At 38.9% G+C, this 14843-nt stretch overlaps 1 protein-coding gene across 6 annotated transcripts in view; it reads left to right on the forward strand.

Annotated features, from left to right (window-relative positions):
* EBF1 (EBF transcription factor 1) overlaps positions 1-14843 on the forward strand; it is a 389138-nt gene that overhangs the window by 278367 nt on the left and 95928 nt on the right. For 4 of the 6 annotated variants that reach the window (XM_042993480.1, XM_042993499.1, XM_042993485.1 and 1 more), the window contains exon 9: positions 10906-11036. In XM_042993480.1, coding sequence (XP_042849414.1) covers positions 10906-11036 — 131 coding nt within the window. Of the gene's footprint in view, positions 1-10902; positions 11037-14843 lie in introns of all 6 variants that reach the window. The other 2 variants (XM_042993469.1, XM_042993492.1) reach the window with 1 other exon arrangement.

Genomic DNA, 14843 nt, shown 5'->3' on the forward strand with positions numbered 1-14843 from the left:
GGTGGTTTGTGTTTATTGTTTGATGAGTCAGTGGCAGTATTAGTTGTGTAGTTGCAGAAATTAATAACTGAAAGGTGATTCTTGGACCTCCAAAAATACAGAATTTATATGCTAGTGGATCAGATCATGGACTGAATCTAGCTCTAAGCCATTTTTAGGTTTGGTTTGCATGGTGCTTTAAGAAACTATGTATTTGTTGTTTTACAATTGAAAATAAAGAGAGTTTACCTAAAAATCCAGATTTGCAAATTCTTTTTATATTCAGAAGAGCTGGTAATGTTGGACCTACATTTTCAAATGGCAGCACTTAGGTCAAACTGAGAAGTTGTGTCCCTTTTGGGTGGGGTATACATTCTACAGTTTAGCCACAAACCCCACCTTTCCTATTGTGTTGTCCCTAGCCCATTTGATTTACTTACCTTTCTGCCTGGTCCTGTGAGCATTTGATTTTGTGGTCATTGTTGAAGGGGGTAGAGATTAATTATTTCTAGCACAGTTCCTGGTATATGGATGGCACCTCACATGTATGTAACTCTGATTGTTCTTTATCACTTACAGGGTCAGTTATTTAAATTTGATCCTTAGATCAACGCTGTCCAATAGAACTTTCTGTGATGATGGAAATGTTCTATCTCTGTGCTGTCCGATGTGATAGTCACTAGTCACATGTAGCTATTGACCACTTGAAATGTGGTTAGTATGACCAAGAAAATAATTTTCTATTTTTATTGAATTTTAGCTAATTAAAAATTAAGTTTCAATAGTAGCATATGGCTAGTGACTACCATATTGGGCAAAGCAGATTTCAGTAATGACATTGAACATCCTGTCCTTGCTTACAACAAAATGTGGAGAATAGATACTAGGGCTGTGTGTGTGAGTGTTCATTTTACAAGAGATTACTTATAGTGAGCTTCATCACTTAGGATCACCTACCTCCTGAAAGGGAACCCCCCCCCCCCTTTATCAGTCGGCTACAATTCTTGTCAAAAACATATGCCAAAGACATATGTTTTATAAGATGTTATATGTACATTTGGACCAATATACGTAAGTCATCTTAAGCTCGAATGCAAAGTTTCACTGCTCTCTTCCTCTGGCTGTCCAGTTAAGGGTACTGTGCAAACATAATAACTAGACCTGTGTGTGGAAAAGCCTGAAATTTTTGATGAGCTGCTGGCCCCTGCAATACATGATGGCATAGAGCCAAGATCCAGTGTTACCAAGGGGATTATGGAAAGCTGGTGGATCCCTGCCCTCCTAGACTGCTAGAAGGATCTTACATTCTTAGGACTCAGGCTCCAAAGGTTGTAGTCTCTTGCATTTCCATCACAAATCTACACTGAGCACATCTAACGATCACATTGCCTAACCAGCCACAAAGTAGGATGCTAAAAGATCCTTCTTTTATGCAACTTATTCATTCATTTGCATGCTGTTTGCTTTGCTGAGCCCAGCAGTCACAGCCCTCCCTTTTCCTTTGTCACAGGGTTGGAAACCCCAGAACCATCTATCAGAGCTCTGGCTTATTGGTTACTCACTGACCTCTGTCCTGAGACTTGCCCAGTCAACTTTTCCAGCTGAAAAATAAGTAACTTCACTTCTTCTGGGGATGTATGCACAGGAGGACAAAATAGTCTGTTTCATTCAAGATGAAGCTCTGAATTACAAACCCCATCCCCTAAAAAAGCCTTCTTAAAACATAGAAAACCTAGCGAAAATGATAGAAATGGCTGTTGTAGCTAATTTTATCAAATGATGACTAATACCAATCCTCTTGTAATGGAAAAAAAAACCCATACATGAATATATTCTGCTTGGATCATTCATCCAGTCGGAAGGATATCTCATCTCTTCTCGTGGTCAGGTTCTGCAGATAGGATACCAAGTCTTCCTTTTCTGTCTTTATGGGCAAACATCAGTGTAAACCCCTATTTTGACAGTGCATTGAATGAGTCCTAGAATTCAATAGGAGGAAAAAGACAAAACCCTTTAACAACAATGACAAAAGATCCTACATGGTTTTAAATTCCTTCTTGGGAAAATTCTTTGTAAAAATGTTTTCTAGGAGAAGACCAAGCTGATATCAACTGAGACTAACTAATGAAATGTTAAATTATCTGCACACAGATACATTTTTAATGTTGAGTTTAGTCCGGCTCCCAGACACAAGGAGGCTAAAAATTCATATTCAGATAAGGAAAGGCAAACCTTGGTGAACAGATGGAGCAGAGTTCAGCATAAAGGTTTAATCCTATCAGGCCGATTCCTGTATGGCCATCTGGATAATCCGGCACACGCATTCAAGGCCTGTTAAAAATACGACTCCAGCCAAGATTAACATCACAGATTTTCCACTAGACTTGCTCATATTTGACTTTATGATTTTCCAGACCCAGGAAGATTGCCTACGAATAAGGACTCGAGTATTCCTTGAAGAAGCACTTACATGTTTTTTTTTTCTTTTTTTTTAACCTGAAAATTGTTTTCTCTTTTCACAATATTGGCTGTCCAGTTTTGGAAAGTTATTTTCATTTTCCTTTCTTCCCTGGCTTTCATATCTAGAACTTTTCTTACAACAGGATAGTAAGGAGAATTGGGCTAAAAATAATTTTCTGCGTAAAAGTTCTCCTTGTCAGGAAGAAAAGAGTTATTTACTTATTGTATAATCAGAGGCAAGTGAATTTACTATTGTTGAAACAAATATCACAATTGGATTCATGAATAATTCATTTTGAGGATTCTCCCACCTTCTACAATAATTTTTTTTCAATGGTGTGGCTGATGATCCTAGAACAAGAGAGAAAAAGAAAAGAAACAAAAAACAGTGGCAATATTTGCCATTAGTTATTGTGGGATTAATATTTTGTATATTTTAATTTTGGATTTGGGAGATCAAACATGAGGGGGATAACAGCAAATTCTCACCTCCTTGAGTTTATAAAATTTTGAGCTTCCGAAGTGTTAAGAAACAATTTTTGCATATTATGAAACAATGCTATGTTGCTGTCATTGAATCAAAAAGCCTTCAACAAGTCTTTCAAGTGCAATTTAGAAGTTACAGGTACATCAAAATGTCAAGATTTTTCACTGCTAAATTGTTAAATAACCCTGTGTGCTGAACCTACACAGTTATGGATCTCAGGTAGACAAACTCAGGAATCTAAAAGTACTTGCCCTAAAATGTTCAGATTATAATTGTTGCTCTAGGATTTCTGCTCTTCCCTTGCTCAGATCTGTGTCCACTGTTTGTTGAAGAATGTTGCTGATTCAGAATAGAATAAGAAAGATGAAAATTAAACAGAGAGCAGATACAATTTGGACTTACTCTGCCTTTAGCAAATGGCATAGTTTGGAACTTAGCTAAACTGAGATACACCTAGATATTCCCACTAGGTTAACTCTGTGTTAATGTAGATGGACTTTGGATTTACATTTCCATCTACTGACTGTGAGGTTTTTCTTTTCTCCTTTTCTGTGAGAGCCATTAATGTTGTCAAAGTGAAGGACTTTGCCAAAATAAAGCCATTTTGGAATAAAGGATGGAAAACATTTGAAATTCTTGATCTCCTCATTTAATATTTAATAGATTTAATTGCATTGGTATTGAGAAATTTCCATATCATGGGTTTCATTTCTCTTCAAAGTGACACACACACACAGAGAATCTCTTTTGCATATATAATATATTATTCTTTGCCAAGTAATATTTAGATATGCTAGTGGATGGGGCAATAAATGAAGACCAATAACAAAAGAAAATGAAAATCCTAATAAACAATAAAATGCTTAGCTGCATAAAGCAATTACTAAAAAAGAAATAAGGGAAGGCAGAAATAAATCTAGTAATTTAAGAGCTTTATTTATTTGTTTGTATTAAGAGTTATGTTTATTTGTTTGTTAGCTGATTAGTAGGAGTACGTGGTGAGGTTATCATTCTGAAAGTGAAGTTTGCACATGCTGGTGCGAGGGTTCAGGTCAGGCATTATAACTGCTATTGATTGGTTTCCAAGGCATCCAGTTGGAAAGTGGGTAAACCCAGAGTAGATTTGCATCCTGTACATAATGAAAATATAGAGGGTCAGTCTTCCTGCTAGGAGCAAACCATCTGTTTGTCCTCCTTCCTGGCCAGTAGCTGCCAGTTGTCAGGATCCAAGAATGCAGGTATTGGTACTGCTGATCTGGGAGTAGTCAGGAAAGTAATCATTTCACTTAAAAAACCTAGCAAGAATCATTGTTTTGATTTAACAAGAAGGGTGTATATCTATGCATTGAGCCCAAGTAGAATTCCTTTGTGTCCCTGTCATTTCTGGAAGAGGCCTGCTGTCAAGCACAACTTCACCAAAATCAAGTAGATACAGAGAGAAAGGCCCTCATGAGATTATATGAGGTCACAAGTGTCCCATAGAAATGGGCTGAGCTAGGGGCACCTGGGTGGCTCAGTCAGTTAAGCATCTGACTCTTGATTTCAGCTTGGGTCATGATCCCACAATCATGATAAAAAAAAAAAGAGAGAGAGAGAGAGAAAAGAAGTGGGCTGAGCTCATAGGTTTCACAAGTCTTAAAAATTTGGGACAATAACAGGAAAGTCATGTCCTTATTTCTGAAAAGATCTCCATTAATGTTCATTCCAGGCAAATGAGAGTCTTAAAAAAAATTCCACCTTAGAACTACTGATGCGAGATCCACCTCCTCAGTCAAGTTAGCTGGCTAGGTTAAGCAAGTCGTTGTACTGAAGGTTCCTAGGAAAGTTTTACAGTCAAGTACACAACCTGGAATGATGAGACTGTTGGATATTCTAGTGAGCAAATAAACTCTGGCTTGTGGGGAACTGGTGATAACAATAATTATTATAGCAGCAACTAGCATGTTCTGTGCCTGGCACATAGTAAAACAACAAGACGCAAGCAGACACATCCTGCATTTTGCCACAAGTCTGTGAGCAGAAATTACTGCCTGGAGAGGGTAAGAGCTTTAGAGAGGCTAAGTGACTGCTTCAAGGTCATTCTGAGTGAGAGAGGTGCAATTTGAACAGCTGGAGCTGTTGCCCATTTGCAAATACTGTAATACTCTGAATGTTAAATCAACTTAACATAATTGCATCTTTCTGTCTTTATTCAGGAGCCAGCCAGTAAGGGCTGGTGCCAGCATCTTCACCTCCATTGTAAGCATCAGTTATCTGCTCCATAGAAATGCTCATTAATAGAGAGTTCTGGCTGACAGAATGCTGAAAAAGGAGAGTTTACATCTTTTCATATATCATACACAATGGAAATGGGAAATCAGCTTGTATCTATTTTAGTGGAATTTTATCTTGAGACTTAGAATGGGACGAGAACATTAATATATTTACACATTTTACCAACTGATGAAGTGTTGTTTTCCCAGCATGTTTAAATACAGGAAGGGACAAAAGAGCCAAACAGTGCATCTTTAATGAGACTTCCATTATAGGACATCGACTGTCACAAAAGCCTCATTTTGGAGATAAGAGATGATAAATCTTGCACCCAGGTCATCTGTACGGATACCCCAAACAAGTGAGGTATTGATCACAGTACAAAGATTTCAGAGGCAAAAGTATGAGCAGCCCCAGGCCCCTGCTGATAGCTGCACACACCACTAATTCACCTCAATGGGCAGGCACCTCTGAGCTCAATTAACCCTTATTCCCAAGGCCACCCATAAACCCTGGGGTAAACATGGCTCTCCTGGCCCTTGCTTTCTATCAATGAAATAGATCATTTCTATTGGAGGCTAAGGTGCAATTCTAACTTATAAACTCACCTTGCTAAAAAAGGGAACTGATGCTTCCAATGTGACTGAGCAGGCACTTGCATCTTGTAACATTGATTCTGGAAATCAGAGAATTTTAAACTGCTGAGGGCATCCGTGATTTCTTCTGTCTTCTGTGGCTCTTGGAAGGAAATATAAATGCTCTGGAGGTAGAGCAGGTGATAGCAAATGTCCCTTGGTGCAGTTGTCTGCACACAGAACATTAGTTGTTAAATATGTACTGGAGGCTGAATGATTTCTTTCCTTCCTTCTTTCTTTTCTTTTTTTTTCCCCCCTCATTCTTCCCTCTCTTTTTCTTCTCACCACGACCATTGTTCAGAAGCAAATTGGAAATCTGGTAATTAGGCCCTGACTCACGGTGTAGTATTAGAGTCCCGAGCCAAAGTTCAACACCCTGAAATGAAATTTAAACCAATTAATCTGTTAGATTTTTATCGCTTGTCCGTGTTTTCTCAGCAATTCCCCCAGCACGTGGCCTTTGATCAACTCTCATACAAACGCTAAAATGTGTGCCTGCTGCTAGCAAGATGGGAATGACATTAACATGGTACTCATAAAACAATCAGAGCAGAGAAGCCCTCAAACAGGCAGGGCATGGTAATATTTAATAAAAGCACACACATAATCTTCAGAATTAGCATTTTGTGCCTTGCAGTACCTTTGGGAGAAGAGCTTTTATTTGTGGAGTGATCATTATTATAACAAAGAAGAGCTACCTAATAATTTCCACTTTAACTCTGCAATGTGCCACGAGCATTTCAGAGCCATTATGCTAAACTGTGGTGGGGTAATCATGTTATTGTCATAGTTTGAAGGAAAGAAAATCTCCTCTACTTTGGTGGCTGTTGGGGGTGGGGGAAGAGGTAAAAAAAAAAAAAAAAGGGCAAAGAAAAAAATCAACTTCAACTTTTATTTTTAATGGGATTTAGAACCAGGAATTGGCTTATCATCCTTGTGGTTACCACAGTGAAAATTCACTGGTGAAGAAGAAAGAATCTTTTATTAATTAAATTATTTACTAATTAAATCAAGATTTGGCTGGTAAAAGTGGTTTTGTATTCAATCAAATCCACCCCCTCCCCTATTTTATAATATTTTCATGGAGATAGAATTGTACTGATTATTACATTCCTGGGCTGAATTGAGTTCGTTTATAAATCTTTTCACCTTCAAATTCTACTGAATATATCCACTATGACTATTAAAAATGATCTCTCCTTGTCGTCCCCTCCATGTCTCTTTGGATATCTTGAATGAAAGAAAAACAGGTCCTTGGCTGCTCAGATGTTGTTTGGGCTTCCTCAGAGCAAAGCTTACCCAAAAAGAAGAGAGAAGGAGAGGCTCAGGATCTGTTAGTCAGCACAGCTGGGCTTTTTTTCTTTTTTTTTTTTTAAATTTGTATCAATGTGCTCCAAATAGTACCTTTATCTCTTACAGAATTAAGTGTTCTGTTATTCTGTTATTTAATTTTTATTATGATAACATATTACCTTAATGTGTGCTCATTGAAAACATTCAAACCATTTGGCTTTCTGTAGAGTAAAATTTAAGTCTCCCTGCCCCCTCAGCCCCACCCCAGCGCCATTGCTCTTTCATATGGATCCACTGGGGACAGTGGATGTACGTCCTTCCAGACCTTTGTTCACGTGTAACTACATACACACAAGCACAGGTGCACATATAGGCTCCTATATATATTATTTTTTAAGTTAACAAAATCACATTATTCATTAGACTATAAATTGTGTTTTTACTTACCTAACCTACTTTGATATCTTTCCATGTCAGTTTATAGAAATCTTTTCCAGCCATTCTGATGGCACTCCTAATATTCTGTAGTAGGGATATATCATAATTTATTTAACCACTCTCTTATTGGGGGCACCTAGACTCTTGAATTTTTTGCTGCAGTGAACTTTTGGATACCTGTAGTTTAGGTACATTTGCAGGTATTTCCTGAGCTGCTTTTAGTCTGGCAGGTTTGTGAATAGGATAAAAATGTAAAATGGTGGCCTAGGCGTTAAATTTACCCCCATAAACATTTTGTTTACAGCCTACACGTTTAAGAAAATTGAATTAGTTGCCAGCATTTAAAGATTGGGAAATTCACATAAAAATCTCGTTCCCAGCTTCTTTCAAAAGATCAGAAGACCAGACCACACTTGACCTGCATTTGTGTGGGGAGTACCAGTGGCTAGACCTTCCCCAGTTCTTAGTGTCAGGGGCCATTCATCTCATGCTTATTCTGAGACTCTGAGCTGCTGTATTCGTTTATGTTTCTTGCCTTGGCCTATATGAATCTGTGAGTTCTTAGTAACTGCCCTCGAGACTGATCTGTTTATCTAGTCACAGTGCCTTCTACCTTGTCTTACTGACATCTTAGAATAATTCATTTGGGGGAATATCCGGTGCACTGTTGGATAGTTAGCATCCTTGATTTCCAGGCACTAAATGCCACTAACATTACTTTCCCACCTCTGTCTCTCAGTGGGACAGCCCAGAGTCCTTTACATATTTTCTAAACTTCCCAGTGGGGAAATACCACAGAGCTTCCTTTCAAGACCACTATGATACACAGATGTATAGGAGCACCTTTAGAACCCTCTGAAGCCTAACTTCAGAAAAAAAGTCTGCATGACTTACTTGTTCTAGGAATGGCATCTAGTCTCTAAGCTAAGATAGTGGATGGTTGAGTACAGAGGTAGGATGGATCGAAGAGTATGTCACTCTCTTCTTGGAGTACTTCCTTCAAGGGTTCTTTTCTCTAAAAAGCCAGGAAGATGGTGTCACATATTGTCTCCTCACCATGTTATCTCTGGAGGCTTGATGATCTTTCTTTCTTTTAGCTAGTTGACAGTTAGCTTTGTTTCTGGTTGGTTGCTCACAGAATTTGAAAACATTATCACTTTCTTAGGAAGTGTTTGAAAGCACATAACACACATAGACATATATACTTACATGCCCTTTTTATCCTACAAATAACAAATGGAAAGAAGCGGGAGGGGGTCAACTCTAAAACCAGCTTCACCATACTATCAGAACAACTTTGCTATAGGAGAGTCTCTCACAGATCCAACACAGTCTTCTGCCTCCTTTTGTGCAATGCTAAGTAAGCCTGGAGGAGTCTAAAGTGTGCAAGCACACTTCTTTACGTAGAGAAGTGTGCTTGCATGATTACAAAAATAAAATTTAAAAAATTAAAAGAAAGCTAATACAGATAATGAACATCAAGACTATTTTGTGGTTTATGAAAGTAGTCACAGGGGTAGCATTTAATGATACCATTAGATTTCACACTTTGCCATTAGGCAAGACTCTTTCAAGACCAGTTCAGTTAAACCAAGATCCTATTCTTCTCAGAAGTATCTGGAGATATGGCACCCTTTCTGCTCTACTTTAACAACTAAGTATGCTGAGTTAGAAATTAAGAATTGAGATTTTGAGACATTAACCAGCGTGTTTCCAAACTGCTTTTATTTTAGGAATTCTACATAATTGTTACATGTACTTTTTTTCTCTTATAAATGTCTTGAAATCATACATCATATTCTACCTTGGGTTTGGGAATACTCAGTCATGCATTTAAACATCTTTATTTCTAAAGAAAAAATTTTGCTTAAGAAAAAGTCCTGTGCCTATGGAGCATTGATCACAACCTTTATGTGTGTTAAAAATTGGACAAGAATTTTCAAGTTATGAATCATTTACATTTTCTTGATTAATTATTTTGTTTTGGGGAGAAAGTGAAGGAGAGAAAAGGCATCTGAACTACCTAGTTTTAGTTATAAATGCATTACTGTGAGTTCAGCCAACATGAAATGTTTAGTTTGGATATTTCCTAATTTCTCTGTGTTATTTTATAAGATGAATTTGAATCAAAATCAAACCCATTCTACTTGTTTGTGTGGTGGCACGTGAACGATGGTCCCGCCGGGATGGGCTTAGTATTTTCTTTTCTTCTTGCAAAAGTTAAAGCATGACATTTTGCCAAATTTGACAAAGGCCAATAGTTTTTTTTCCAGCTTCTTCCCGTTAAAATTAACTGGTGCTCTCATTGGCTTCAATATTTGGAAAGTCAGTCTTGGATACTTAATAAACTTTTTTATTAAAGAGAAGGGTCTCGTTTCCTCTCCTTGCGCAATATCTCCCTTGCTTTAGAATTTTGCTTTGTTTCTGCTCATAAAAGTAATCATGAGAACAACAGCATGGCACTGTGGAGTTAAAAATCATTGGTGCCCTCTGAGAGATTTCAAAAACATAATCCTACAATTACATTTATGCCTAGCAATTGCATTGAAAGTATGCTGTACTCATCAGACAAACCACCTCCAGTCTGTTTAGAATCATGTTGTTTGCAAATTATTTCCCATCTCCAAGGGCCATTTATAAGGGAAAGAGAAGAGATATGAAATTTTTTTTAAAAAGTCCTTTCTAGAGTTTTATGCCTGGGAATGACAACAAAGCAAAGGTCATGAGACATTTTGTGGTTCAGCCCTGACTCAGCTATTTGGTTACATAATTCACCCTGAGTGACCTTCATACTTTACATCTATAAAATGGGGTCTGTGTCATTTGTTAAAAAAAAGCTTAATGATTTTTGTGAGAAATGTTGCTGTGTTCATGTTATAGGTAGAAGGCATGGAGCAAGAATGTTTTCCTGCGCCAGCCTCCTCTCTTTCTCACTTCCCTTTGGGCAGAAATGCTATCTAAAAATCTATCGATTTAACTTTGGGAAGTATGTTTAATCAGGAAGCAATTCTATAATGTTTCCAATGTGTTCCAAGAAGTCACCTAATTTTTTTTAATCTTTAACATCTCATGAATTAAAATTTGCTTCTGTGTTTTATTTCATAAGATTTCATGTTTGAAAATTATTTGGGTAAAATATTTGTATGTCAATAGAAACAATGAAAAAAATGCTTTTAAAAATTGAAAATTGCACCCTTAGGTTTTAGGTCCTAAAGCAGCTAGAAAATTCTGAGATCTTGAGGGACTTCCTGTTAGTGAAAAGATAAAAGATATATTTTTTTCTTTTTCTCGAGTCTCCCATCATTAAAGTTTGGTTCTAACAGCAGACTCCTTCTCTTTTTCATGTGTGTTGAAAAGCAGCTACTCCCTGTATCAAAGCCATCAGCCCGAGTGAAGGATGGACGACGGGAGGCGCGACTGTGATCATCATAGGGGACAATTTCTTTGATGGGTTACAGGTCATATTCGGTACCATGCTGGTCTGGAGTGAGGTAGGTGTTGTCTGAACATTAATATCTAATAGGTTGGTCTAGTTGAGGATACTGTCTACACTTGAATTTCTAATAGAGTGTGTAGAATTTTGTAGTGCCACCCTGGGTGGGCCAGCTCTGGTCTACAGAACTCTGGGAAACCAGGAGACATGGGTTGGGTATACCTGGAGGCACCACTGTCTACTGGAATGACTTCTGTCCTCTGGCCCTTAAGCACCAGGAGAGCTTCTGTTTTGTCATTTGTCCTCTTGGACTAGCTGTGGCATGAAGGTCCTATTGTGTACTGGGAATGGGAAAGGAGAAGCAAAGTCACAAAATATATAGGAAAAGCCCCATTCAAACTTTGACAAGGTAGTAATCGTGAATATTTGTAGACAGGGCCTGCTATAGGCCCATCTTCAAGGAACACCATTCCTATGACAGTAATAATCCAAGTGTAGGTGGTTCTTGACTTATTCAGTGACTCTTCATTCAAGAGTGAGTGATTTACCAGGGGAACCTCAAAGAACCAAAGACTTTATCCAGGCCCAGGAATTTACAGCTCACAGGCCTCCCAGTATGTGACTGCAGCCACATGAAAATGACTTTGTTCTGTGTGCGTAGTGCTTTCTAAGCACTGTGATCATTATTTTAACCTGCCAGTTGACTTTTCTGGCAATAATCAATGTTAACTCAAGACTATAAAATGTAAACCTCACCATTATATAGATGGCATGGAAAACTTGCCTTTGCTTTCGATATTCTGGGCCTAGATTTCTTGAATAGCATGCCCAGAGCCCTTTCTCTTTCACTTCCCCAAAGTTTAGAATAAAATCCATGCTAGGGCTATAAGGTACCACTGAGCTCATTCATCCTGCTTGCTTTACAGACAGTTGTGTGAACCACTGAACTTTTCTGGGACTTATTGTACACTAGGCTGTGTGCTCAGTGCTTGACGTAGATCATCTCAATATTCCCTCTGTGCCATGGGGTAGATACTCTTAGCATGTATCTTTTCTTAATAAAGGTATTAAGGCTTAGAGATAACGCTTACAAAACCCCAAAGCAGCTGCCCAGAGCCCATGAAGCATGGCTCATACGTATGTAGCCACACAAAGAAGTCAGCAGCAGAACTGGAGCTAGAACTCTGACTTTTTATTTCCATTTCTAGCTGTCCTACCATGACGCCACTGTTCAGCCTATCCAGATACTTTGTGTTTTCTCTCTAGGTGGGCCATGGAGGTGAGCGGAGTTAAGACTGTGATAGTTGAATATGTTTATCTTTCCAACCAGAGCCTGTCCTTTTTAAGTCTTCTATGTGCACTTCTCCCTGGCAGTAACCCGCTCAGGCCAGCCCCTTGCCAGCCTGTACTGCCACTGCTTTTGTATTTCCCATGCTGCCGAGTAGCGGTATGCACTTGGCCAGAGAATCAAAGCCCTCGTAAAACTGAATCAGAGATGGGCTTTTCAGTCCACCATACTAATTGTTGTCCAAGTTGGAAGATTCCCGGCATGAAAGGTGGACTGAGCTTTAGCTGACGACTGCACCCCATTCTTTGTTAGAACCATTGGGTTGTAAAATTAGAAGCATCACATACAGGGCATGTTTTGCCGCCGGTCTGGTGCCTTCATCCCTGCTGGAGACAGCAGTCCTCACAAAGACAGCTTCTGGCAAGTTGTGGGTTATATCTTCATCCCTTTCTATCCCTCATTCTGTTGCTTATCATTGAAGTTGGGAGAGGGGAAGAATAAATATAATATGAACTGCTTGCTCTATATTACGGTAGTCAAAGTGAGGCCTGAGAACTGGCAGTAAGTCTTATCGAACCTCTGAGAATAAGGTGGGTTAGTCTGAAGCTTCCTTTAAAAGTTTGTGTCGTCTTAGCCCAACATTGCATTGGTTATGGAACAAGGACTTTGACATATCAGGAAATCATTATTTGTACTCCCACCTTGTTCCCAGCCAAGGCCCTTGTGTTTTCTTTCTGTTCCTCCATATTCTTGCCCTCTTTTGGGAACAGATAAGGAAGGTTAAATTCTAATTTAGATTTATCTGAATTACTTTAAAAGATCTGTTTCCATATAACAAAATCAATGCAAGTCATGAAACTTTGTCCTTCTTCCTCAGTCCCTCCACTGCCACTGGCTTGCATGTACCAGAAGCCTCTCACAATGAATCTTATGAGTCCAGCTAGGAGGTGAGGGTGGGGCGTGCATGCTCCTTCTTTGCCCACCTCCTCCTCCCAAACTGCTCTCATGTGTGAGCATGCCATAAATCAACTATGACTCTTTCCCAGTGGAAACCTACCAGATGGTTTCCAAAATGTAGATATTCTTTCAAAATAAGTAAATCCTCTGCAGCATTAGCAATTGGGTGTCTGAATGGAGGACTTTAATTTGGGTTGCTATTGTAATAGTCTTGACATTCAGGAAAATGAGGCTTGCAGAGGTGAACTTTTTGTAAATATTCTAAACTATATTTACATTTTCATACAGGCTATTTGAAAGACGTGATGTTCTCTCTCCTTTAGCGGAGGGAGAGAATTTGGTACTGCCTCAAATCCAAAAATCCATTGTATAATAAAGAGAAGTAGCTCACATTTACTAAGGGTTTTATCGTGTGTAGGCACTTTATGGGTATTATTTTATTTGATCCTCGTGATATCCCTGTGTTAGATATGTATGAGTGAAACGAGTGTCGGAGAGGTTTAAGAAACTTGCCCATTATCACACAGACCGACAGCGCTAGAGGTGGCATTTGTAATATCGTGTATGTTTTTACAGAGGAAATAAAAGCCAAAGGTACCGATAGAGAAAGTGGAGTCTTACCAAAAGGAAGAAGGACAGAAATAGGAGAGAGAACAAAACACTCCTAGTAATCCAAGTATGGTAGTATAAGTAGTAGTAATAGCAATAGTAGCAATAGTAATGGTGACTGTGGTGGTTGCTTTTAATCCCATAACGTTACATAAATGCCTTTCATTTTGGTAGAGGCAAAAAACATCAGACAGTGCTGGGGCCATTTCTCCAGGCTTCCACTGGATACAATCAGAACTCAATGCTGTGAATATTTAAGAGAGGATATCTCTGAAAGATCTGTGGAAAAACGTGTAGAGTATGACTAATATTAGCTAACATTCACTGAGCACTTAGTTGCTGCCAGGTACTATGTGCTGAGTATTTGGCATGGCTCTCGTTCAAGCCTCATAACATCTGTATACCATGCTGTTCTCATTTTACTGATGAGGAAATTGAGGCTTGGGAAATTAAGTAAGCTGTTCAGTTATCGAATGGTAGAGATGGGATTTGAACCAGTCTGACTCCAGGGTTCACTTTCTTTTTCTTTTTTTTTTTTCTTTTAAGCATAATCGTCTCTAAATCTAGAGATATGCCTTTTAATCTTTTTATTTTGAGAGAGAGTGGGGTGGGAGAGAAGCAGAGGAAGAGAGAGAGAGAGAATCTTAAGCAGCCTCCATGCTCAGCATGGAGCCCAAAGGGGTGCTTGATCCTGTGACCCTGGGATCATTACTGGAGCCGAAATCAAGAGTTGGACACTCAACCAACTGAGCAACCCAGGTACCCCCAGGGCTCACCTTCTTAGCTGTCCATGATTTAGCCTACACCAAAATTGTTACCCTAGTGTTTTACCACATCAGACAAGGGTGTAGTGCTCATCATTGCCATTAATGCGTTGTGCTGCAGTATGTGTGGGGAGTATCTTAACAGTTATTATCACCTTCCGGGTTAAGGTGGACTTAGGATACAGAGAGGTTAGAGCAGTCCCTTCATTTTTTAGTTGTATAGGCTTGAAGGTGGAGCCATTGGCTT

This window comes from Panthera tigris, chromosome A1 (assembly GCF_018350195.1).
Source record: "Panthera tigris isolate Pti1 chromosome A1, P.tigris_Pti1_mat1.1, whole genome shotgun sequence".
In the NCBI taxonomy this organism is placed as follows: Eukaryota; Metazoa; Chordata; class Mammalia; order Carnivora; family Felidae; genus Panthera; species Panthera tigris.